Genomic DNA, 26928 nt, shown 5'->3' with positions numbered 1-26928 from the left:
CATAGGCAGAGGGAGAAGCAGGCTCCATGCTGGGAGCCCAACGCGGGACTCGATCCCGGGACTCCAGGATCGCACCCTGTGCCCAAAGGCAGGCGCTAAACCTCTGAGCCACCTAGGGATCCCCTCAAATTGAGTTTAAATAAAAAAAAACAGAAGCACTAATTCAAAAAGATATATGCAGACTCAATATTATTGGAGCTATAAATACAGCAGCCAATTATGGAGGCAATCCAGTTTTCCATCATAGCTGAATGGATAAAAAGATGTAAAATATATATTGTATATATTCATTTGAAAATTACATTTATAAAGAATGAAACCTTGCCAGTTGTGACAAATAGGTGTATCTAGAGGGTATTAGGCTAAGTGTAATACTTGAGAGAAAGATAAATACCATATGATTGATTTCAGTACATGTAGGATTTAAAAAACAAAACAGAAGCAGATTCATAGATACAGAGAACAATCTGGTGACTGCCAGAGGAGACGAGGATGGAGGTAGACAAAATAGAGAAAGGGTGGTCTTCTAGTTACAAAGGGGAAAATTCCATTCCAGATGTTTCAGTTGAAGACATAGGGAATGGGCTCAGCTGATGAGAGGATGCAAAGAGGGCCCCCGGCGTTGTCTGCACACTAGACGCTCTAGAGTTGGTTGCTGAGTGGTTACAAACTAATACCACCCTCTTAGCGGTGAGAGCAGTGCCCCTGCCTGTGGATGTTTCCTGACTGAGTAGGTCGATACTATTGGAAGACACATTCCAGAACATTTCGTTTTTCCATCCTGGTTGTTGTCATTTCTTCTATTCTCTTTATTCCTGTTTGCCTCACTTGACAGTTGCAGGTGGGGAGGCTGGTTTCAGCTTGGGGTGGGTGCAGCCTCCCCAACACAAGCCATGCAGCTGCTGAACAGGGTTCCTGCCATTTCTTCCAGCCCCACTGGTGGGTTCCCCGGCCCTCTGGATAGCTAATACTACAGTCCGATGGCTAGATTAATGCTGCTCTACAGGCTAACTCAAGTCCTCAACATGCTTCATTTACAATTATGTGGATGCTTTATTTTAGGAGCCTTTCTTTGAAAGGGCCACATAGCCCTACAGATAAATGACCTGCTGGGCTGTGTAGAAAATATTGTTCAAATGTTGCCAAATAATTGACTTTGTAAGGGGGGTATTAAGCTGCTGTTTATAAAGCTGGATGTCTAAAAAGCATTCTTGCTTGCTCTCTCTGTTGTACATGGTGTCTTAGCAAGTCCCGAATTTTTCCAATGAACCCGATTTCAATATATGGCATTTTTGTATGCCAAACTGGTGGCTTGTCCTTTGTATATATGGTAATGCTGATTTTATGACATCTGTTAAAACAAATTGCTATGATTCCAGTTCATAGAACGAAAAAAAGAGAATGTTTTATTTAAATTCCATTTGCCAAAATACATTATCACACCCAGTGTTCTTTCCATCAAGCACCCTCTGTAGTGACCATCACCCAGTTATCAGGTGCCCTTTCATGCAGCAGAAATGTGTTTGGAACGGGAAGCCTTGTGTAGTGGTATGAGTAGCTCTCATGGTTTAGCGAACATGTGTCCCTGGGAAGTGGCTTTAAGTGCTTCCAAGACTTTGTTCCCATTAGGTAAGAGAATAGCAGAGGGAGCTGGAGTTGGGTCCCCTGGTCCACAGAGAAGCCTGGAGGGCTCTATGTGTGGATATTTTTCTGTGTTCACTTGTCTCTCCAGTTTTTCTGGGGACAGTTTGGCCTGAGATCTCAGTTCTCTGATGGATTTTGGGAGGATTTGTTGATTTTCAGCTTCTTCGGCATTTCTTTTGTTGCAATGACAGGATTAATGATGTCTACACTCCACACATATCAGATGACACATTGGAAGTCTACTAAACTCATAGAATATACCCTTAGCAAAACTCAACTACCATATGGTCTGTGTTATATGTGACATTTAAGAAGAAAACCATATGAACACAGGGGAAGGGAAGACAGAATGAAAAAGAACAGAGACAAAAGCAAATATAGGAGACTTTTAATTCTAGGAAACAAGTTGATGGACAGGAAGTAGGTGGGGAATGGGGTAATTGAGGGATGGGCATTAAAGAGGGATTGTGACTTGATGAGCACTGGCCTTTCCATTCAACCTATTGATCATTGAATTCTGCCCCTGAAACTAATAATACATTATATGTTAACTACATCAAATTTAAAATTTTTAAAATTCCTCTGACCTTGTTTCCTCTACACAGGCATATGTATCCTTGAGTTGAGATTGCCATCCTCTTTACAAGGATGCTCTTGCTGTGTTCATCACAGAGATAGGGCTCTAGGAGTAGACACCTGGTAACACCCACCAGTAAAGGCATACTGGCAGACAGTTGTCCTGGGCCCTCTGCTATAAGTCAGGAGCTCTGAGAGGGCAGGGCCCAGGAGATGTGAGTTGAAGGGCAGTAGTGCATCTCCACAGAGTGGTGTCTATGGCGTTAACCTCAGGGTGAGGGGCTGGCTGGGGACCGACAGTCCTTCAGGTATGCTCAAGGAGGGGCTGGACATGGCAGCAGCAGTGATGGGGAGGCTGTGGTGGGGAGGGTCACTAGGACCCCAGTGGGAAGGGAGCCCTGACAAGTGAAGACAGGAAAATCTATACATCCCAGGTGGGGGCTCTATTTCAGAGGTGCTGGGAGCAGCAGGGAGGTACAACTGGCATCTGCTTCAGCTATAACTGAGGCCTTGTGTTACAGAGGGCCTGCCCACTAAACCCAGTAGAGGGTAATCCAGGATGGGCCGGAGTCCTATATGGAGGGGGACAGGGACTGCAGCTGCTTCTGGAGCTGGCCGGTCAGGAGTTGGGAGTCTCATGCAGACTCCCTGCCTGGTGAGGTGGAGGGGCCAGGGGCAGTGCTTTGAGGACCCAGTAGGTCAGGCTGACCAAAGTGACATGTGGCAGTGAGCAGGGCTCAGTCAGCCAGATGGACAGGGCTGGGGACAGTGATGGTGAACAGGTGACTGAAAGGGGTTCTGACAGAGAGGAGAGGAGGCCAGGTGAGCTGTGTGCCCTCTGAAACAGAGGATGCACAGATGCTGCCCCTCAATTGGACTCTAGGGTGGTCATGGAGCCGTGGTAGTCCTGCATCTTCTTGCACCTCTCACACTGTGCATTCCTTCTGGGATTGGAGAGGCAGCTGGAGGAGGAGCAGACCTTGCAGTAGGCAGGGGGAAAGAACTGGAAGGCTGTATAGTGCTGTAGTTAGAGATGTGACACTCACCGGCCTCCAGACTCCCCGAAATGCACTGGGTGAGACCTGGGGTTCTGCTTCCTCCTCAGTTGCTAGTTCATTAGTACTGACTCTTAACCCAACTCAAAGGGTGTGGCAATCTCAGAGGATCCCTCTGTCTTGTCTCCAGGGCTCCTGAGTCTTGTCTGCTGGTTGGAAGTGCAAAAATCTTCAGTTCCTGAGGCCTGCAAGTGTCAAGTGCACCTGAGCAGTACCTGCAGGTGTGTTTCTGCCTCATGGGAAGACCCCTGGGAAACGGGAAACCAGCAGTGCTGCAGCGGGAGACCAAAGGCCCATCAGTCCATTACGATGAGGGCCTCTGGAGCCCTGAGGTCTGGGAGATGGCAAGAAGTTCCTCCTCTGCACCTGTGAGAAACAGGACATGCTGTTGTACAAGATTATGGCACTTTGTTTGCTACAGCTTTTATAGGAGTTCTAGGATTTCTCTTAGGTTGGTTTTCTGAACTCTTGGGATGGAAGTTTCTTTGCAGAACCCAAGCCTGACACGAAGGAAGAGAAACTGCATCCATCCCCTGGGGCCTGAATGAAGGCTATATTAGCGATGCCATCGGGGCCCTTCCCTAAGAGCCCGCCTCCCTGTCGGTGCAGGGTGCTTCTGTTGCTTGCCAGTCACTTGCCCAATCTCTCTGAGAGCACTCAAGTGAACTCACTCAAACTCACTCAAGTGAGTTTCTTTCTGGATGAACCTTGGGCACATCTGCCTGTGGTGCATGGCATAGCAGTACGCCAGGCTGCTGTAGCACATAGGGAATGAGTTTGCAGAATATACACACTGAGCTGCAAGACATGTCTGAGTGGGAGCACAGGGCTCTGCTTTCCCTGATGGCTTTGTCTGCCAACTGGGACAGAATCTATGGAAGCTCCAAGGTCACGTGGAAAACTATTGCCATGAAGCTTGCCCCTATGTCCCAGAAGGGTCCATTAGGGTCAAGAAACCCAAGGAAATGGGAAGCTGCCAGCCAGATGGGGATTGCATCGTTACCCCACCTTGATACCAGGGCCTACCATGTGCCAGAGGGATGCACATCTGCGAGAGGTGAGCAGTCGTGCTTGCATGAGCACTGGAATGCCCTGTGCCTTCTCTCATTTAATAGATGCCCGAATAGGGGGAGCACAGTGCCACCCCCAAATGCCTCTTCACAACTAGTGATTAACAGAGCAAGCTCTCTGCTGACTTGGAGCCTGTTACAAAGGCAGGGCTGTGTCCTGCAGAGGGAGATGAAGAACAGAATCAAGGGCGCTCTTCAGAGAGCAAAGAATGCACAACACCTCCTCCAGGCCTGCCCATGGTGACCTTCAGGCACCCAGAGCCCTGCCTGCTGGCGGACATTTCACTTCATGCTCTGCTGCATGCTGGGAGTAGCTACTGGGTCCCTGGGGGATGTGCTCAGGGCATCCTCCAGTGGCCTGCATAGATGTCGGCCATCCTCTTATTTTTTGAACCTAGGCAAGAGCAGCTACCTAGGCATTTTGGCTGATCAAGCTGCAGACCCACCAAGAAAGTTGAGGGAGTGATGAGCAACACGTGTACTTCTTTCCCTTACCCTTTTCGTGGCAGGCACTGCGCATTTACACGGCTTTGTGTTCCTGCTGAGAAACTGCATCCTCTGCTCTTTCTCCTGGGTCCTGTAATGGAGAAGGTTTGACAGCTGAAAGGAAGGGAAGATTTCAAGTATGACCAGAGTCACCTAGGGTAGAACTAGACCGTGTGCAGGGAGTCTAGGGCAGAGCCAGACAAAAAGCCAAAGGCTGGCTTTTTGACTCACAGCCTGGCTCCCTGCTGGGCCATTCAGGACAGATCACTCACCATGAATCAGTGGTGCAGGCCCAGGGTCAGGTGCTGGGCAGTGCTAAGGAAGGGGATGAGAGTGGCTGCAGAGATTTCCTAGACCCTGATGAGGCAAGGCTTCCAGTGCCTGGATGATACCAGGATCTACAGGGCCAGAGTCCTAGAAAGAGAAAATGGATAAGCGGTATACAGAGGATCTATGGGGACAAAGAGAGGAAGTGAAAAAGGATGAAGGAGCAAATACATTAGAGGCACCATACTTCTTCATTCCTTGGAACCTTTGAATGCACAGACTTGTTCAGGTGGACAGCACAGCAATGATTTCAGGGTGAATGGGGGAAAGGAAAGTGCAAAGCAATAGGCAGTGATATCCTAGACCCCACTTCTCCAGAGTTAAGGTGCCCTGAATTCCAGATGATCTATCCCTTCCTCAAGTCCTCCCCATCCTGGGTCTTTCTCCTATGTATTGAGGAACTTGACCTCTGTCCTCCAACCTACACTTCCATCCCATTATCTTGTGAAGATTTAGAGAGAATGAGAGAAAACTACGGGACAGTAACTTGTCCAATACACCTTAGTCTTTAAGTGAGGTCCTTGGAGATGTGAAGAGTATGGCCACATGAACACATGCTACTATGTGCCAGTGTTTACCCTGGACATTGGAAAGAGAGGATGAGGATGGATGTTCTGGAGAAGCTTGAGGAAATGACAGCATGTGTTGAGGGTGGCAAGGCCCAAAGTAGAATGGAGCACGTGCAGAGCCCCACAGCAAACAGTCTTTAACGAATCCAGCTGTGTGAGTGCTCTTGATGGAGGAGCCAGGGTGAGGACAGAGACATGAAGGTGATGTGACATGTCCTGTCAGTTAATAGAGTTTACTTCTTACCCATCACCTGGCACAGCCTACAGGTCTCCAGGCTCAGGTATCTGGGAGCGAGTTCCTGTGTCCCTGCAGATTATGTGCCCCATAGGTCAATGAGAAGAAAGATCCTAACTCTTTCATGCATGATTCCAAAGTGATCTCAACGAGACAGAACCGAGATTGGACATTTGATTTTGGCAAAGAGGGGAAAGTGTAGGGAAAGGTACTTTTTAGAAAGTGAGAACAGATGTTCACAAACCCCGCACACTGAACTCATGTTTTCTACTATTATGTCACTATTATGTCACTACTATTTATGTTATAAAGTAGACGAATCTGATTCCTACACATAACTCATTTTCTTTCCTGATTCATATGCAACTTGTTCAGTCTCCAAATGAGCAGTTCCAACACAACTCCTCCCAGGGAATCTCTCCCATTTGGTTTACTCAGCATTGTTTCCTACCTGGAGATTTTCCCATCTCATTCCTTCAATCCTCAAGGTTCTCCACACACAAATCTAGGGAAAAACAGCGTTAGCAATATTGTTGTTAGTAGGGGACCAGCCACTCCTCCTACTTTCATTGAGGGTGTGGTCAGTCATCAACTATCTCCTGGATCTTTCTAGTGGATTCTCAGACCCTTACTGACTCGAAGCTAGAGAGCATTATTGTAAGTGTAATAAGCCAATCACAGAAACACAAATACCATGTGTTTGGTGACGACAAAGTATGTTAGTAGTCCAGTCATGGAAGTAGAGAGTAGAGGATTAATAGCCAAGCACTGTCGGGAGAAGGGAATGGGAGGTGCTGTCATAGGCTTCAATCATGCATGAGAATTTGCCCCAACTCTGACAGATGTCGACCTGCATGGTGGAGGGTGGAACCTACATCCATACCTTTCACGATCTGTGGGCTGACCACGAGCATGTGTGCTTCCTGTGTGTGTTCCACACAAATGACTACGCCAAAATGAGTTCTTAAATGCATATTATGTATCCTGGGTTATTTTTCCACTGAAGCCACTTAAAATATGGGGCACGGTGTGGCCTTATAGATAAGCATTTCCAGGTATGTAATGGATGAGGGACTTGTTACATGACTGATGCTCCCATAACTGAGGGACAACTGCAGATCCAGGCCCAGAGTCACAGGAGTGGGATGCGGGTATGGAATGCTACTTTTATGTTTCCATATAGAAGGCAAGAGCTGGAGGTATTCTCTCAGCAGGATCTCCTTCTGAGGAAAGAGAATTTTAAGCAAAACTGAAGGTACCGCTGTGTAGAGGGAGGCATGTGGTATTGCACGCAACACTGGTATATGAAGTGTAAATGTGGTGAAGGTGACATTTTTGGGGGGGGAAGTTTGACTTGTGCTATTGGAAAATATGTCCTGAGGAAACAGACCCACAAAGACACATGCACACACACACACATGCATTGGAAGTTAAAGCACAGAGATAAACACAGCCACCCCCAACCCTCACACACACAACCCACACCACCTAAAAGACCTAGTACCTCAGAAAGTGTAGAACATGGACATGTTCCTTAGGGGACTGTTTCTCTCAATACATCACAAAATGCATACTCAGCTTGAGCCTAGTGTTAAGGTGGCTGTGCATACAAGAAGTCCTCACCTTCTTCCATCCTTATATTCTGACACGGAAAATGGATCTTGATAAAGAAAGGATCATTTTCCTTCCTGCCTGCATTCACCTGCAATTAGAGAGAAAATGTAGGAGCGCTCTATACAGCATTTACGCAGGTCTTTTGCTCTCTTTTGGAAAGTAAATGAAACAGTGGCGGAGTCTTTGACCCCAGAGTAACACACAGAGGACATTGAAGAAGCTTAGGCATTTCATACAAGATCTGGTGGGTCCATTTTGATCAGGAAACCAATAACTCACTTTCAAGGACGGACATTTCTGCTGAGGAAAATGCTCCCTACCATACCGTTTGTCCGTGATCTTGTCATCCATCAAATACCCTATTGTACCAGGTATCAGTTGGTAACACACTCTCCCTTGAAACTCTCCACACTGAGAGAATTAGATACATCATCTGAGATGTCCTGGCTCAGAATCACAGCTTCATTCTATTGAAAAAGTAAAAAATGTCTGTCTTAGACAAAAGAGTTTACCTCAGAGACTTTTGGGGCTTCTTCCTCTTCGGTGGCAGGAGGAAGATCGGCTATCAGGTCCTCAGTGGGAACTAGGGGGATACATAGGCACTGTTAGGGCCGCAGAGATGGTGCTCAGAAAGTAGTCTGGGAGCTTTGCTGGATGTGGTTACATTGTGGGAGTGCGCACATGGGTGGTGATCAGTACGCATTGAGCTGCTGCGGGGCCCTCCTCCTTGGTGGACAAAGGGAGGCAGAGAGGGCAGGAGCAAAGAAGGGAGAAATGGGACCTTTCACTTCCTTGTGAGAGGAATCCTATTCGGTGGGAAGAAGTCAGTCTAAAAGAGCATATACCCTAACATATATGCTATGTTGTAACGACAGAGTCCCTGATGCCTCCTGTATCTTTGAGGTTCAGCTAAATTGCCACTCTCTTCTTTGCAAACCAGTTCTTCCCCCAGGATGCCCACAGTCTGCTACTGTACTGATTATGTCTTCTGTAACATTTTCGGAGGCTGAAAGCAACCCTAGGCCAATATCCCATTGTAGTTGTTCACTGATCAATCATCCTAAAGAAAATCACATACAGAAGATTTGAAATATGGACATCCTAACATTTAAAAATAGCCATTTTCCTTTTCTTTATATTCAAGTTAGTTACCGTAACATGTAGTTTTGGTATCAGGAATAGAATGTAGTAATTATCTGTCAAGTGGAATTTTCCCTCCAGTCTTCCTTTCCTATGCAGTGTGTGTGTGTGTGTGTGTGTGTGTGTGTCTGTGGGGGTCCATGGAGTCTGGGTGTAATTATACTGGCATGGGCCATGGAGCCAGTGGGAGGGTCATTGCCGAGAAGAACCACACAGCGAGTGCTTGCAGTCTCTGGCCTGACTGTGCAGGAGACTGAAACAAGGGTGTTAAGCACCAAGCTAAGGACCAAGTTTTCCGTTGAGTTCCTCTTTTCCACTGTCCCCTGGGTGTGTGATTGCAGGAGTTGAGCGCTTGTATGCCTAATGAAAATGTCATCAAACACACTGAAATATCTGTCTGCTGCTTCTCTGCTTCAGCCGTGTCTGATCAAGGACTCCAGCAATGATTGCTGTTTCCTGCACTGTCTTGCATGGGACCTCTCCCCTCTGAGAATCTGTGGGCTGACCAGAAGTCTGCGGGCCTTCTAGGTGCAGTACACACCAATGTTATGCCCAAGCAGCTGTGAAGTACCCTCTAACTCCCCTGCTTTCTGGGGCCACTGAGGCCTCGTTTGACTTTTGGGCACTCTGTGGGACCTCTGTAGCCTCCGGTACTGTCAGTCATGGACTCTGATGCTGGAACTCCCTTGCTCTCTGATGACCCAGGGGCTGAGAGATAAGGGCAGGTCAGTAGCCCAGGGCACCAACATTGGGACATAGGCGTTGGTTCACATGGTGACCTTTCCACATAGGAAGGGAATGGCTTGGGCCATTCATCTCTGCTCTATATCTAGTGAGGTGAAGTAATTTTGAAGAATCCTCCAGACACAAATGCTGTGAAGGAGGAATGGGCCAATGTAGGCAAAGTGTGCCTTGGAGGGTTTTTTTTTTCCTTCTTTACAACTTCAACACTTGCAGTTTGTTGTTTAAGTGAGAAAGAGCTCCAGAAGGAATATGCACACACACAACCACACGCACACACAGACACCTCTCACAGTCATGTTACAGAGACTCATGCATAACTCCCTCCAAACCTCATACACATAAACCTCATTGAAAAAACTACTTCCTCTGGAGTCTATAGAACATGGTTCTAGTTCTTCCCAGGAGAGGCCGTTGCTCTCGTGATTCTCCTATCCCCCTCCCAGTGGAAACCCGGAAACTGGTGGTTCTCCAAAGCAGCCAGGGCAGCCCCACATTCTTCATCACCTAGATTCTGTGTGAAAATGCCCTGAGTCTAGGATACGTACAGCTCTCCTTTCCTCCTGCATCCACCTGTGATTGAGAGAAAAGAAGACATTAGGAGGGTCATATCCTTCTATACACTGCTTTGAAGATGAGTCCAGGAAACCAGATCATATATAGTGTTTGAGTCGATGGCTCCCCCAATTTAAAGAGGACACCCAAGGGAAGAGGCTTGACCATTGCCTGGCAGACCTGTCCAGTCCATTCTGATCAGCAAGTACAAAATTCCTTTTCAAGGAAGAAAAAGTTCTGTGGATGAGAATGCTCTCTACTCTACATGTTGTAACTGATGCTGTCATTTCTCTTGCCTCTTGTTTCAGCTGTCAGGTGATTATAGACTTTCACTCGACATGGCCCCAAACAGGGAATTGCACATAGCATTGCTTGTGTACATTGTGATGTCCTACAATCTGCATTGATTTGAAAACTACCCGAGAAGAGAGAGGAGAGAGATAGATAGAGACAGAGACAGGGACAGAGAGAGAGACAGAGAGATTTCTACATCAGGAAAAGAAAGCTGATCTTACCTTGGGGAGATATGGGGCCCCTTCCTCTGCCCTGCCATCAGGAGAAACCTCCAGTGGGCCCTCTGCAAGACAGGGAAGGCACAGATACCTGTCAGCGCATTGCTGGTGTTGCTCAGGAATTACTCAAGGAGCTTTGCTTGAGGTGGACACAGGGCTACAGCGCTTGTTACTCACTGGTGAACAAGGAAGGACTGAGCTGCTCCTGGGCCCACCTACTTAGTGGATGACGGAAGGCAAAGGAGAGGAGCAGCAAAGAAGTGGGAAACAGAATCTATGTCTTTTTTAGCTAAGGAGACATAATCAGTGTGAAATAGTCAACGTGAAGAAGGGCAAACACTAAGTGCATACCTTGTTGCAGTGACAGGGTCGTGGGAAGCACCCTGCCCAGGGTAAGTTTCCACTTCTCCACATAATATAGGACTACTCTGGCTTCTATGCGTTCACAAAGGCAGCTTCTCTATTCATCATCTAGTCTATAGGATTACTCCTTGTGTTTTGGGGGATGTAACTGACCTAATGTCTATGCTTCTCATCGTGTGTAAGTACACGCTCGGTGGTAATAATGACATTCAGAGTTCTTTGTGTCCATTACTACCATTTACACACAAAACTCTCACCAAGTCGAAAAATACCTCTGTACCCCTGAAGAACTAACTCCGCCCTCTCGCCCCCACCCCGCTGCCTTTAACCCTTGTAACCTCCCCTTTCTTTCTCTAGAAATTGCCTGCTGTGTGGAGTTCTTTCAGGGGAATCATAAAATATAGGATTTTCTCAGCTGGCAGCTCCAAAATATCTTATTTCTCAAGGTCGATTCATGTTGTAGCATGTTGTGAATTCAATTGTATGAATGTTTGATTACTATCTCACACTGTGTGTGCAACACACAGACACACGCACTCACGTATATGCCATTTTATTTATCAATTCTTCAGTTGATGGCCTTTCCAGGAGTGTCCGCCTGTAGCTATTGTGCGTCATGCTACTGTGGACGTAGGTGTAAAGATTCTGTGCGTTGCCAGAGGGGGGACACTTGACATGATGCAATTGTCAAAGCTCTTAGAATGTCAACTCACAAAGCATGAGTTTTAGTGTAAATTCAGCACTTTGCATTTAAAAATATATGGGTGTAGTTTCTCTGATTGAAAGAAATGTCCCACACTCATGTAAGAAGCTATCCCTTAGGGGAAAGTGGAGGTGTAGCTTATGGAGATTTTCTGCATTATCTGTCCAACCTTTATGTGTACCTTAACCTGCCCTGAATCCTAGCTGTTAGTTGGTTTGAAAAGTTTAGAAGCAGTGGTCCAGGGAGAGCTTTAGACCTCCCAATATTCCAAAATCAGCTAAGGTCTAAAGATGCACTAGAGAAGTTGTTTACTAGTAGAGTGAGCCCACTTTTGAGTTAGAAATGCATCCAGACCCTTCTCCTACCACCAGTTGACTTAGTGAATTTAAATTTGTACACAGGAAATAACAACAACAAAAAGGACCGTCACATTATGTTTTTGCTATCTCATAAGCATATAGTCCTTAATGAAAGAGAGTACTCTGGATTGACTTAATGAGGAAATTTCCACAATACCTTCCTCTGTGTCCGCTGCAGGATTGACCCTATTGCGGGGCCAGAAGCGGCCTTGCCTGGTCTGCCTTTTGAGGACAGAAGGTGATGTTCTTGGTGTGTCCAGCACGTTTCCTCTTCTGCAGTCCGAGCAAAATTCTGGAAATTGGGCCAGAAGGGAGAAAATTGTTGGCCACTTGCAGGCAGAAAACCATAGGGAATTGCACGGTTCAGTCTGTTCAGCTGTTCAGCTTGAGCCCTCTGGATCAAAGTTGGAGGCAGGAAGTTGCTACAGTTGGTGTGCACTTACAACCCCCACAGACAAGTTTTGTGGGCAATCACATGACTTTGGCTGAGTTATTAGAGAGATGCCACATGGCACAGGGAGCAAAACTGACGACCTAGGACGGGAGTCCTAGTTAGGACGACCATGTACCCCAGAGAGTGGTGGGGAGCCCTCTGCACCTCCGTTCCCTATTCTGGAATGTGGAAACGAGGGGAGATTTGGTTGACCACCAATAAAACTGAAAGGAAAGGCAAGGACTGGTGCTTCACTATTGCTCCATAAGCGTTCAGATTTTGAATGAGTAGAGAATGAGCTGGACACTTGGTAATGAGTGAATCCAGAGAGGGGAATTGAATGTCTCCACAGTAACGGAGGATGGAGGCTTAGTCCTCAGCCTTGACGTGAGACTGATGTGTCCAAATCACGGAGAATACGTTATTAACATCTGCTGTGATCTGACACCAGCCTTCTTAGGGCTTGGCAAGCAGGGATCGTCACTCATGTCCTACAGTGAAGCTGTGGGAAATTACGTAGAATTACTGAAATTGAGGGAGATTAAAATTTAAGGAGATGGAGTAACATGTCCAGACTTGCCACACTGGTGAATGACGGATCTGGGGCACCAAGGTAGTTAGGTTCAGGGTATAGAGATCACTGGCCACCTGAGACCAACCTGAGGACCCTGAGAAAATGCCTGGGGCCCCTGAATCATGACTCTCCTCCATGTCCCAAATCTTCTTGCCCAGAGTTTCTATGGGAGAGAATGGATGCCCTGGAAGAAGTGTTTGACTAGAGAAAAAGCCAAGACTGAATTCAGCTGATAGCTCTATGAATCCATCCCACCCCAGAATGGTTGAATGAGTGAATTCTGTGACTCTCAGTGACTTGCTATTTATCTGGCAAAGGTCTGAGGGGCATGGACTAAGGACAGGCTGAGAGTGGGTTTGGTTGCTCTTTCTGACCTCCTACATATCCATCCCCACTCTCAGTATCCATCACCCTCTCTAGACACCATGGTGGCAGGGGACAGGGTGGAGATCCCAGTCTAAGACTCTCTTGAGAACGTTGGCCAAACCCTCCATCCCTCAGTTGCAAATATCCATTTCACTGTGGCCACAAATGACGCAGTCCCATCTTACCCCAGTCCCAGATATCACTCCAAAGCCAGTGAACGTGTGCACTTTGACCCAGAAAACTCCTGCAAGAATTCCGTTTCATGCTGGGACACCTGCACCCTGATGTTTCTAGCAGCAATGTCCACAATAGCCAAACTGTGGAAGGAGCCTCGGTGTCCATCGAAATATGGATAAAGAAGAAGTGGTTTATGTATACAATGAAATATTACTCAGCCATTAGAAATGACAAATACCCACCATTTGCTTCGACGTGGAGGGACCTGGAGGGTATTATGCTGAGTGAAATAAGTCAATCGGAGAAGGACAAACATTATATGGTCTCATTCATTTGGGGAATATAAAAAATAGTGAAAGGGACTAGAAGGGAAGGGAGAAGAAATGGGTAGGAAATATCCGAAAGGGAGACAGAACATGAAGACTCCTAACTCTGGGAAACGAACTAGGGGTGGTGGAAGGGGAGGAGGGCGGAGGGTGGGGGTGAATGGTTGATGGGCACTGAGGGGGGCACTTGACAGGATGAGCACTGGGTGTTATTCTGTATGTTGGCAAATTGAACACCAATAAAAAATAAATTTATTGTTAAAAAAAAAAGAATTCCGTTTCATTCTATAGAAAAATCTCTGGATTTAGACTGGGAATATATGCCCTCAGATTCTGACATCTATATTGAGGAAAACTTGAGTGGGAATTCTCCTGGTATTCTCCAAATGGAGTGACTCTTGCTGAAATGGCACCAACACTCTCCCGACCCATTGAAAGCAGTGTGGGTGTGTTTCCGTGTGTTTTCTCGATGCAAATATATACAAAACTGGCATGTGGAAATCACACATTGTCCTAAATTTAGGATGGTATTAAGGCAGGCAGCTTGAGAGAAGGACAATAGGCCCGTAACACGGAAGTTTATACAATATCTTTACATAACCCTCTATACAATCAGACGATGAGAAGTTTAAAAAGATGAGCATAATTTAGTAAAAGTTTCATAGCCAATTTGAAGGAACAGGCCTTGGAACTCGAATAGGTACATACCTGAAGAGCAACAGTTCAGATTTCCCATCGTGGGGAGCTCCACAACTATTACCACACTGGTACTGCTCAGCTCTGAGAGTAACAGTGGGAAATTAAGGGATTGTGCGCATCATCACATCCCCATGGTAACGGGCCATTATATAACTTCCAGAGTGAATGCACATCTACACAGTATGGGCCTTTGTGATGCGGTGTGGGCTACTGTCTGTCTACATGGCCACCTGTGGCACTTAGCAGGAAAAAAGTAAGTTTTTCCCCTAAGGTTAGGAACTCAACAGGGATGCCCATTCTCACCGCTGTTGTTTGACATAGTGCTAGAAGTCCCAGCCTCAGGAATATGACAACAAAAAGAAACAAAAGGCATTCAAATGGTCAAAGAAGAAGTCAAACTTTTATCATCTGCAGATGACAGGATACTGTATGTACAAAACCCAAAAGACTCCACCCTAAGATGGGTGGAACTGGTAGAGGAATTCAGTACTATGGCAGGGTACAAAGTCAATGCACAGGAATCTGTTGATGAGACAGAAAAAAGAGTTTTTTTTTTCCCCAAATTTCCTCTTGTGATTGAGTTCTAGTTTCAAATCATGTGGTCTGAAAATATGCAGGGGACAATCCCAATCTTTTGGTATCGGTTGAGAGCTGATTTGTGATCCAGTATGTGGTCTCTTCTAGAGAAACTTCCACGTGCACTTGAGAAGGACGTGTGTTCAGTTGTGTTCGGTGGCAAAGTTCTGTATATAGGTGAAATCTATTGGGTCTACTGTATCATTTAAAGCCCTTGTTAATTTGGGCATAAATATTCATGATTGTTAGGTCTTCTTGTTGGATATATCCTTTAAGTATGACATAGTGTTCCTCTTTTCTCTTACTAAAGTCTTTGGGATAAAGTTCATTTTATCTAATATGAGGATTGCTACCCCAGCTTCCTTTTGAGGACCATTTGAATGGTAAATGGTTCTCCAAACATTCATTTTCAGGCTGGAGGTGTCCTTAGCTCTAAAATGAGTCTCTTCGAGACTAAAGGGATCTGTCTTGCTTTATTATCCTGTCAGAAACCCTGCATCTTTTCATGGGATCATTTTGCACTTTCACATTCAGAGTAACTATTGAAACATATGAATTTAGTGTCATCATAATACCTCTTCAATCCCTGTTTTGTGGATTATTTCTTCAAGCTTCCTCTTTCTTTTACAGGGTCCCCCTTAATATTTTTTGCAGAGCTTGTTTGGTGGTCACATATCTTTTAAGTTTCTGCCTATGTTGGAAGCTCTTTATGTCTCCTTCTTTCTGAATGAGAGCCTTGAAGGATAGAGTATTCTTGGCTGCATGTTCTTCCCCTTTAGGACCCTGAATATATCCTGCCAGGCCATCTGGCCTGCCAGCTCTCTGTGGAGAACTCTGCTGTTAATCTAATAAATTTCCCCATATAAGTTTGGAATCTCCTATCTCTCACTGCTTTAAGGATTTTCTCTTGTCTTTGGCAAGTTTCAAATTAAATGTCAAGGTGTTACAAAACAGACATATAGATCAATAGAACAGAATAAAGAACCCAGAAATGGGTGCTCAACTCTATGTTCAACTAATATTCGAAGGCAGCAAAGACTGTCCCCTGGAAAAAGGACAGTCTCTTCAATAAATGGTGCTGGGAAAATTGAACAGCCATGTGCAGAAGAATGAACTACACCATTCTTTTCCACCAGACAAAAAGATAAACTCTAACTGGATTAAAGATCTAAATGTAGGGATCCCTGGGTGGCGCAGCGGTTTGGCGCCTGCCTTTGGCCCAGGGCGCGATCCTGGAGACCCGGGATCGAATCCCACATCGGGCTCCCGGTGCATGGAGCCTGCTTCTCCCTCTGCCTGTGTCTCTGCCTCTCTCTCTCTGTGACTATCATGAATAAATAAATAAAATCTTTAAAAAAAAAAAAAAAAGATCTAAATGTGAGACAAGAATCCATCAAGTTCCTAGAGGATAACACAGGCAACACCATTTTTGAACTTGGCCACAGCAACGTCCTGCAAGATACATCTATGAAGGCAAGGGAACAAAAGCAATAATGAACTATTGGGACTTCATCAAGATAAAGAGCTTCTGCACAGCAAAAGAAACAGTCTACAAAACTACAAGACAACCTACAGAATGGGAGAAGATATTTGCAAATGACATATTAGTTAATGGGCTAGTATCCAAGATTGATAGAGAACTTATCAAGCTTAATGCCAAGGAACAAAAAATCTAATCATGAAATGGGCAGAGGACAAAAACAGACAAATCTACAAAGAAGACATACTCATGGTCAACAAGCATATGAGAACATGCTCCACATCACATGCCATTGGGTAAATACAAATCAAAACTACAATGAGATACTACCACATGCCAGTGAGATTGGCGAAACTAACAAGGCAGGACACAGCAAACTTTGGAGAGGATGTGGGAAAAGGGGAAACATCTTGCACTGTTGGTGGAAATGTGAACTGGTAGCCACTCTGGGAAAATGTGTGGAGGTTCCTCAAGAAACTAAAACTAGACCTACCTTACAAGCCAGCAACTCCACTGCTGGGTATTTACCCTAAAGACACAGATGTAGTGAAACACCATGATTTTGATGGAATCTTGTCTCACATTTAGATCTTTCATCCATTTTGAGTTTATCTTTGTGTATGGTGAAAGACAGTGGTCTAGTTTCATTCTTCTGCCACCTGCACTCCAGTGTTCATACCAGCAATATCCACAACAGGAAAACTGTATAGGAGCCACGATTTCCTTCGACACATGAATGGGTAAGGAAGATGTGGTCTAAATATACAATGGAATATTAGCCATCAGAAAGGACAAACACCAGCATTTGCTTCGATGTGGATGGAACTGGAGGGCATGATGCTGACTGAAGTCAGTCAATGGGAGAAAGGCAATCATCATATGCTTCCACTCATGTGTGAAAAATAAGCAATAGTGAAAAGGGTTATCAAGAAAGGAGGGGAACTGAGAGGAAAAAGTAGAGAGGGAGAGAAACCATGAGAGACTCCTAACTCTGGGAAATGAACAAAGGGTTGCAGAAGGGGAGGTGCGTGGGGCAATGGGATGACTGCATGATGGCCACTAAGGAGGGCACTCGAAGGAATGAGCACTGTGTGTTAAACTATATGTTGGCAAATGGAATTTAAATGCAGTAATCATGATTAAAATCCAGAAACACTCTTTCAGGGAGATAGCGATAATGCTCTATGTCCAAAAAGTAGCTAAGGTCAGTGAATTGCACCGGACACATTGGTTACTAGTAAAGTGAACTGAATGTACCCATTGTCTGAGTAAATGTAAATTTGAGCATGTGAATTCACAGGGAAAGATGGGTCCCCTGGCTGCCTCAGTCAAGGAGGCATGCAACTCTTGATCTCAGGGTCCTCACATTGAACATACAACCTAGTTTTTAAACGTTCTTTTCAAACACAGAGAAGTGTGTCCCAGCATGTTTATTCCTGTGTCTTAAGGACATGAGACTTAGAGAGAATCCTCCATGTCAACCAAGTGAGAAAATCTCCACAGTACCTTGATCTGGGTCATCTGTACCTTGTACCCGTGTGTGGCCAGAAGTGGACTTTCGCCAATGGTCAGAAGGGGGGCCAGAAGTTGATATTTCTGGACTAGGGTTGCCCATTTCTTCCTGAATCTCGCAAACAAGATCCTGGGAAATACATAACGATACAGAGCACGGTTGGCAACTTGCTGACAGAAGACCATAGGGAACTTTGTCAGAGTGCAATCTTCTTTCCTTCTTCATCAGCTGCCTGGCAGAGACTCCTGAATTACAGTTGACCTTAGAAAGATGTTACAGATTGGCCTGGACTTCCACAGCCCACAGACTGGGTTGGTGGACAGGTACCTTCTCTGGCTGATACATTCTAGACACGCAGCACAGTGACCACACCTATTGGCCCGGGTTCCCATACCACTTAGCAGGTACACATAGCTGAGAGAGTTATGGGGACCCCTCAGTGCCTCAGATCCCTGTTCTGCAAAGTGGAAATGTTATCCAGGTCTACAAATTGCTGTTCAATGTGTTAAGTTAGGAGGCTAAGAGCACTTTCCTACCAGGAAAGCCTTAAGGGAAGGAAAGGACTGATGCTTCACAATTGCTCTATAGCTGTTCAGCTACTGAATGCCTAGAGAATGAGCTCCACACATGGTAGTGGCTGCTTCCAGAGAGGGGACATGGCTGGCTCCACAGCAGGGGGGATGGAGGCTGACTCCTCAGCCTTTACATGGCAATGTCACAGAAGGGCTCATAGATAATATGTATCGTCGGCTCCTGTGATCCCCCCTTCAGCCCGCCCGGAGAGGTCAGAGAAGGGGCTTCAACCCATCGTTTACAGTGTAGGCTTTGGAAATGTAGAGAGATTAAGTGAATGCCCAGAGGTGGCTACAATGATGAGTGTTAGATCCCAGACAGGAATGTAGTTGTTCCCTGGGAGAGAGATCTGAAATACTCTGTATTTTCACAAATCCTCCTGCCCCACAATTGCCGAGGGATACAGTGCATGCCCTGGAGTAGGTGCCTGGGCCAGGAAAAGAGCTGGAAACCTAGCTCAGCCTCCTGATCCTGTGTTTCATCCCTGACAGAAGATAGGATGGTTTCCTCCAAACCAAGCCCATGTGAGGTTCAGGGAAATCCAACAGTGGCCATCCTCCCCAGCATCTTCCCAGCGTCTGCTTCCTCTCCCTGGGCCTTTCAATGACCAGGTGACCACACCCAATGACCAGTGGTCTCTTCAGCCCTCAAGCTGACTCCAAACCCATGACATCCCAAACCAACTGTTATATGATGGCTCTGCCCAGAATTAGCTTCTCTTCAACTCACCAACTCTAGATGAACAGTTCCAGTGTGCTCATGGGAAGGGGGACGTCTGGGCTAGGGCTTTAGTTGTTGAAAGATTAATTCTGTGCTGTTCAGCGTCTCACTACTGATGTGAGTGACTGAGCAGTGTGGACTAAGGCCTGGCTGACAGCGCGTGTGGCTGCACTGGCTGCTTTTGTGCCTTCCTGCTCCCATTCTCCCGTGGATCCAGTCTGTGCTCTGGGATCTCTCCTCATCCTTCTCTAGACCCAGCATTGGGAGGCAGCAGGGGCTTCCCTGCATACCCACCAAAACCAAAGCCTGCGGGAGCCCACCTCTGGTCTCTCTTTAGAAAACAACAGCCAGACCATCTGCTTCTCAGTGGCCTGATACAAGAATGAACATTGTAAAGTAACAGCACAATATTAGAAAACACCTTTCTATAACCCTGTAGACGAATTGGAGAGTGGAAATGCAAAAGAGCACGTGAATATGATTTCAGTAAAAGTTATCCAGCCCGGGGGGGAAGGAACAGTCTTAAGAAAAGTAATGTGAACATACCTGTAGAAAAACAATTCAGATTTCCCATCATGAGGAGCATCTCAGCTATCACCACTTGGCTGTTGCTCAGCTCAGAGAGTGACAGTTGGGATAGAATGCAAAGTGTGCATCATCATATCCCCATGGCGATTGGTCATCAAGGGCCTTCAGAGTGAACGTGCCTCTGCACGCTGTGGGTCCAACTGCTGCTGTTTAGAAGAGTGTCTGTTTACATGGGCACGTGTGGCATTTACGAGGACATATGTGTTTCAAGTTATATCAGAAAACAGAAAACAAAAAAGAAAACAGTGCCTGCCTAATGCAGGTGGCAGAAAAAATTTCAGCGTGAAAAGTGCAAAGCGAGCATGTTCAAAAAAGAGAAGCTCCATCCTTGATTTGAAATACCATCTCCCCCCACTTTGACTATTCCTGAGCTTCCTCAATTTTAGGAAACTCCAGGTCAACCTCTCCAGGAGAGGGAGGGGGCAAGAGGGCAGAAGAGGAGGGGCCTCAACTCACCTGATCCCACCCACTTACCTAGATGACTTTCAAAATACCCTACACACCTACGAATTTGACCTGAGACTTAGAGAGAATAGCTGGAATGCTACACAGAGAAACATTTTTGCTGCTAACAAGGTAGGAAAGTCTAGTATCCAAGATCTATAAAGAACTTACTAAACTCAACACCAAAGAAACAATCCAATCATGAAATGGGCAAAAGACATCAAGAGAAATCTCACGAGGAAGACATAGACGTGGCCAACAAGAATATGAGAAAATGCTCCGCATCACGTGCCGTCAGGGAAATTCAAATCAAAACCGCAATGAGATACCACCTCACACCAGTGAGAATGGGGAAAATTAACAAGGCAGGAAACCACAAATGTTGGAGAGGATGCGGAGAAAAGGGAACCCTCTTGTGAACTGTTGGTGGGAATGTGTTGGTGGGAATGTGAACTGTTGGTGGGAATGTGAACTGGTGCAGCCACTCTGGAAAACTGTGTGGAGGTTCCTCAAAGAGTTAAAAATAGACCTGCCCTACGACCCAGCAATTGCACTGCTGGGGATTTGCGCCCAAGATACAGATGCAGTGAAACGCCGGGACACCTGCACCCCGATGTTTCTAGCAGCAATGTCCACAATAGCCTAACTGTGGAAGGAGCCTCAGTGTCCATCAAAAGATGAATGGATAAAGAAGATGTGGTTTATGTATACAATGGAATATCATTCAGCCATTAGAAACGACAAATACTCACCATTTGCTTCGACATGGATGGTACTGGAGGGTATTATGCTGAGTGAAGTAAGTCAATCGGAGAAGGACAAACGTTATATGATCTCATTCATTTGGGGAATATAAATAATAGTGAAAGGGAATAGAAGGAAAGGGAGAAGAAATGTGTGGGAAATATCAGAAAGGGAGACAGAACATAAAGACCCCTAACTCTGGGAAACGAACTGGGGTGGTGGAAGGGGAGGTGGGCAGGGGGGTAGGGGTGACTGGGTGATGGGCACTGAGGGTGGAACTTGACGGGATAAGCACTGGGTGTCATTCTGTATGTTGGTAAATTGAACACCAATAAAAAATAAATTTATTTAAAAAAAGGAATATTACTCAGCCATTAGAAATGACAAATACCCATCATTTGCTTCAACGTGGATGGAACTGGAGTGTATTATGCTGAGTGAAGTAAGTCGATCAGAGAAGGAAGACATTATATGTTCTCATTCATTTGGGGAATATAAATAATAGTGAAAGGGAATAGAAGGGAAGGGAAAAAAAGTTTGTGGGAAATATCAGAAAGGGAGACAGAACATAAAGACTCCTAACTCTGGGAAACGAACTAGGGGTGGTGGAAGGGGAGGAGGGTGGGGGGTGGGCGTGAATGGGTGATGGGCACTGAGGGGGGCACTTGACGGGAAGAGCACTGGATGTTATTCTGTGTGTTGGCAAATTGAATAGCAATTAAAACAAATTTATTTTTTTAAAAAGAGCCACCAGTGCCTTTATAATTGTACTTCTCAAGTTGGATTTCTGACATTTATTTAAATCCTAATTTGGTAACTCTGTGGCAGAGAGAAATGTTTCTTGTCAGTTCTTTGGTGGTGATCTCTTCCTTCTAGGCATTTTGCCCAAGGCAGTGGCTGTTTGATCAGGGTGAATCAAAATGATCAAACAGGACCTATGTAAAATACACCCTAGATGATACTGAAGAGGTCAGAGACAAGAATATTTAAAAAAAAAGAAGAACAGAAACCAATGAAACAAAAGGACCACTAACATGAAAATCAAATTTTAAAACAAAGTAGTCAAAGAAAGGAAAAAAAACAAACAACACAAAAAAAGAAGAAAAGGAAAGGAAGTAGAGAGAAAAAAAAGGGGGGGTCTTGGTGTTGAAGAGGTGGTCGGGGAGACATGATGTGTAGCTGAGGTGTCCTAGAGGGTGATTTTCTTGGTTCTGAGTGTATTTTGTTCTATATGTTAGAAGATGGATAATCCCAAATGTATATAAACCAGACATAAATAAATAAAGCCCCACATTTCCCACAAAAATATAAAGAAGATAAAATAAGGGGGACGTCAGAAATGGAAGAGAGAGTATAATCTCACAGAATGAACCAACTCAAAAAAAAAAAAAAAAAGAACCAACTCAGCATTCCACTTTGTTCTAAGTGTATGTTGATCCTGTTTTGTTTTTTGTTTTTTTTTAATATTTATTTATGATAGTCACACAGAGAGAGAGAGAGAGAGAGGCAGAGACATAGGCAGGCTCCATGCTGCGGGAGCCCGACGTGGGATTCGATCCCGGGTCTCCAGGATCACGCCCTGGGCCAAAGGCAGGCGCCAAACCGCTGCGCCACCAGGGATCCTCTGTTGATCCTGTTTTATAAGGTATGAACTTCCACTATTGTAGAAGAAAATGAGACAGAAAAGAAAAAAATACAAAACAAAACCCCAAAATTTAAGTGAATACCTTGAAGGGATCCAGAAGTGCCAAATATATCTAAGACATGTAATTGTAGAAATATGAAAGTCAAAACAATTAAAAAATAACTGGTAAAATATTGTAGTAAAGGTGGGAAAAGAGAAAAATTATTGGAAACTTGTAGTCTGATATAAAAAGGAGTCGGATTGGAAAAAGAAAAAGAAAAAAAAAAGGACAAAAGGCCCTAGTTCTATATACTAATTTCCCTCAGTCCTGGAGCTTTCCAGCGCTGCTTGGTCAATAACCTTGTTTTTCCCTTGTTCTTCCAGCAGTTCTCCTGGGGGAGGGGTGTGCTGTGCTGATTCTCAGGTGAGTGTGTGCCTGGGTGGACAGGCCCCACCCCTTGCCAGGTGCTGGGCTCAGGATGAGCTGTCTCCCTGGGGGCCTTGGTTCCCTAGAGGTCTTGCCTCTCCGAGGCACAAGGTGACAGAAGGAGGAAAAACAATCCCGAGGGCGGCCAGCTGTCCAGCTGTGGAGTCAGCTCCCCGTGAGTCACTGCCTGCAGTGCCCAGTCTGCACTGGCCTAGATGCTCCCGGGGCAGGCGCGGGTGCACTGATCTGCACAGCTTGTGGAGCGCCCAGCAGCAGGATGCTTGTTGCTTTCCTTTATCCTCCCTGCTTCAGCCTGTCCCAGGAGGAACCCAGAATCGCCGGCTTTATCCCCCTGGGCGCCCTGAGCCCGGGGCCCTGTGCTGCTGGACCCACGCTCCCAGGGCCTGCCTCTCCAGAAGAGAACAGGGTCCAGCCCTCTCACCTGGGCCGGCTCCCCTACCTGACTGGCTTCTCCCAAATGCGCGGGAGGGCTGCGGCGCTGCAGCCCTTTCCTGATACGCCTCTGCGGTTTGTGGTGAGCTTTCCCCCGGGGTGCCCCTCCTCTTATAGTGACCCCAGGAATCTGGAGGCTTCACTGCCCCTCCCTCGAATCGGCCTGATTTCCCGGCTAAGCGCTTTTCCATCGGGGAAAACTCAAGCTCAGCTTATTAAAAGCCCTGCTTGTCCAGGGCTGGGCTTTCGTGTCCCAGGGGCTACCACTGCTCTGCTGTAGGCGGCCTACTTACGGTTCCCCTCGCCCACTGTTTTCCTTTCTTTATTTGTCGGCTTTCCTTTTTTTTTTTTTTCATGACATAAGACATAAAGATTTAATTATCATTAAATTATAATGTACCTGCATTACTTTCTTCCAACAATCTAAACCTTGTTGTTCCATCATTACCAAATGAGAGTTTAATAAATTCATATTTTCAGAAATTAAGAAAGCATCATAAATAGCACATGCTTATAAATGCCCATTTGAAGCAAGTTGTCACAGGGTGCCTGGAACATTTTACCACTCAATTATTTCTATGAGCTTTGAACAGACATATGTAGAGTCCTTCTGGTATACTATATACACAGAAGAACATGGGAAATATATAGGAAAATGCTCTTGGTGTTTATTTCTGAGTGGTGATTTTCTTCTGTTTAGCCCTCAGTGATCACTGAAACACTTGAAAGATGACTTACATTTCACCTTCCCAGAGAACTGTTTATATAAAATTCTGTATCCAAAATTAAGACCTACAAAATTTAAAAAAATAGACTCTTCAGAGCTGGAACAATATTGATACCTACATGCATTTCAGGAAATTAGCCCACTTTAAGAATCATCCCACTGCTTAAACAATTGTATATTGGCTAAAGTAAAAATTCAAATCTCTTTTGATACAATGGATATGGTGCTATCTTGAGGTAAAGGTTGTAGGATTCAGGCACTAGTTCTGTCATTTATTGACCTGTGTTCTGGGGCAAACCATGTCCTCACTGTGGCTTATGATTGTCTGAATAATCTCACTGGATACTATCAAGTTTAACAGCCAACAAAGACTACCCACCTGAATGAAGCTATGGACCTGTGAAGTGTTTTATCTCTATATGCATAACTGGTTCTACTTAGGCACTGAAATATTGAGCTTGAAGGAGTCAGTAACAAGTCCGGTGCCAAATTACACTTTTAAAGGTAATTTAGGCACTCTAATAGAGGTCTTGAGGGGGATTATTTCAAAATAAATAAATAAAAAGATTCTAGTGCATTATACCCTCAACATACTTTGAATTTATGAACATGCTGTGAATCTGGCCATCCGTAAGCAGGGTTAATCATAATATTCTCTCCCTGTCTGATTCATGATAGCACTTCATAAATGTCCAATTTTCAAAAGCTCAGACCCTGGAGGAACAGAAAACAAATAGTGGAGTTAATGTGCAGCAAGAGCAGCACTGCCATTATGCTAGCTTGGCACATCGTTATTCGGAACATGGCATTAGCACCTTGCAAGGAGGCAGGATAGAGGAAACAGGTCCCTCATTATTTCTGAGAGCAGGACTTGAGCACCAGTTTGGAGATTTGAATGCTCCATTATCATCAGTCTATAGCTGGCATTTATGGATCTGTCATCCCACTGGATCATCAACTAATTACATTAATAATCAGATCTCATTTTCCTTTGTCTTTCTAATTTTAACCACACAGTTTTGTCCATGAAGGTCACTTGTTTTATGGCACTGCTATCACAGTCACATCATCATTAATACTTTAGCTAAAATGTTTCTGTGAAGCTGAAGGGCTGGTTCCATGTGAATTTTAATCCATGTGGGTTTTTTTCTTTTTTTAATTTTTTTATTATTTTTTATTGGAGTTCAATTTGCCAACATATAGTATAACTCCCAGTGCTCATCCCATCAAGCACCCCCCTCAGTGCCCATCACCCAGTCACCCCCACCCCCCTGCCCACCTCCCTTTCCACCACCCCTTGTTCGTCTCCCAAAGTAAGGAGTCTCTCATGTTCTGTGTCCCTCTCTGATATTTCCCACTCATTTTTTCTCCTTCCCCCTTTATTCCCTTTTACTATTTTTTATATTCTCCAAATGAATGAGACCATATAATGTTTGTCCTTCTCCAATTGACTAACTTCACTCAGCATAACACCCTCCAGTTCCATCCACGTCGAAGCAAATGGTGGGTATTTGTCGTTTCTAATGGCTGAGTAATATTCCATTGTATACATAAACCACATCTTCTTTATCCATTCATCTTTCGATGGACACCGAGGCTCCTTCCACAGTTTGGCTGTTGTGGACATTACTGCTAGAAACATCGGGGTGCAGGTGTCCCGGCGTTTCATTGCATCTGTATCTTTGGGGTAAATCCCTAACAGTGCAATTGCTGGGTCGTAGGGCAGGTCTATTTTTAACTCTTTGAGGAACCTCCACACAGTTTTCCAGAGTGGCTGCACCAGGTCACATTCCCACCAACAGTGCAAGCGGGTTCCCCTTTCTCCACATCCTCTCCAACATTTGTTGTGTCCTGCCTTGTTTTTTTTTATGATAGTCACAGAGAGAGAGAGAGAGAGAGAGAGAGAGAGGCAGAGACACAGGCAGAGGGAGAAGCAGGCTCCATGCACCGGGAGCCCGACGTGGGATTCGATCCCGAGGCTCCAGGATCGCGCCCTGGGTCAAAGGCAGGCGCCAAACCGCTGCGCCACCCAGGGATCCTGTTTCCTGGCTTGTTAATCTTCCCCATTCTCACTGGTGTGAGGTGGTATCTCATTGCGGTTTTGATTTGAATTTCCCTGACGGCACGTGATGCGGAGCATTTTCTCATATTCTTGTTGGCCACGTCTATGTCTTCCTCGTGAGATTTCTCTTGATGTCTTTTGCCCATTTCATGATTGGATTGTTTCTTTGGTGTTGAGTTTAGTAAGTTCTTTATAGATCTTGGATACTAGACTTTCCTACCTTGTTAGCAGCAAAAATGTTTCTCTGTGTAGCATTCCAGCTATTCTCTCTAAGTCTCAGGTCAAATTCGTAGGTGTGTAGGGTATTTTGAAAGTCATCTAGGTAAGTGGGTGGGATCAGGTGAGTTGAGGCCCCTCCTCTTCTGCCCTCTTGCCCCCTCCCTCTCCTGGAGAGGTTGACCTGGAGTTTCCTAAAATTGAGGAAGCTCAGGAATAGTCAAAGTGGGGGGAGATGGTATTTCAAATCAAGGATG

At 45.4% G+C, this 26928-nt stretch overlaps 1 protein-coding gene across 6 annotated transcripts in view; it reads right to left on the bottom strand.

Annotated features, from left to right (window-relative positions):
- Positions 1 to 2015: 2015 nt before the first annotated feature.
- The window catches only part of LOC144289402 (uncharacterized), a 30517-nt gene continuing 5604 nt past the window's right edge, over positions 2016 to 26928 (bottom strand). Inside the window, exons 2-12 of one of the 6 annotated variants that reach the window (XM_077857533.1) lie at positions 24988 to 25107; positions 18087 to 18222; positions 12107 to 12241; positions 10528 to 10589; positions 10006 to 10030; positions 8089 to 8159; positions 7586 to 7664; positions 6414 to 6467; positions 5104 to 5245; positions 4841 to 4922; positions 2016 to 3641 (exon numbers count right to left, since the gene is read on the bottom strand). In XM_077857533.1, the coding sequence (XP_077713659.1) occupies positions 6439 to 6467; positions 7586 to 7664; positions 8089 to 8159; positions 10006 to 10030; positions 10528 to 10589; positions 12107 to 12241; positions 18087 to 18222; positions 24988 to 25041 (591 nt within the window). In that variant the 5' untranslated portion in view covers positions 25042 to 25107 and the 3' untranslated portion in view covers positions 2016 to 3641; positions 4841 to 4922; positions 5104 to 5245; positions 6414 to 6438. Of the gene's footprint in view, positions 3642 to 4840; positions 4923 to 5103; positions 5246 to 6413; positions 6468 to 7585; positions 7665 to 8088; positions 8160 to 10005; positions 10031 to 10527; positions 10590 to 12106; positions 12242 to 13507; positions 13640 to 14533; positions 16218 to 18086; positions 18223 to 19932; positions 20087 to 24987; positions 25108 to 26928 lie in introns of those variants that run through there. The other 5 variants (XM_077857534.1, XM_077857536.1, XM_077857537.1 and 2 more) reach the window with 5 other exon arrangements.

The sequence above is a fragment of the Canis aureus genome, chromosome 19, assembly GCF_053574225.1.
Source record: "Canis aureus isolate CA01 chromosome 19, VMU_Caureus_v.1.0, whole genome shotgun sequence".
Classification (NCBI taxonomy): domain Eukaryota; kingdom Metazoa; phylum Chordata; class Mammalia; order Carnivora; family Canidae; genus Canis; species Canis aureus.
This window is presented reverse-complemented; position numbering and strand designations above follow the sequence as displayed.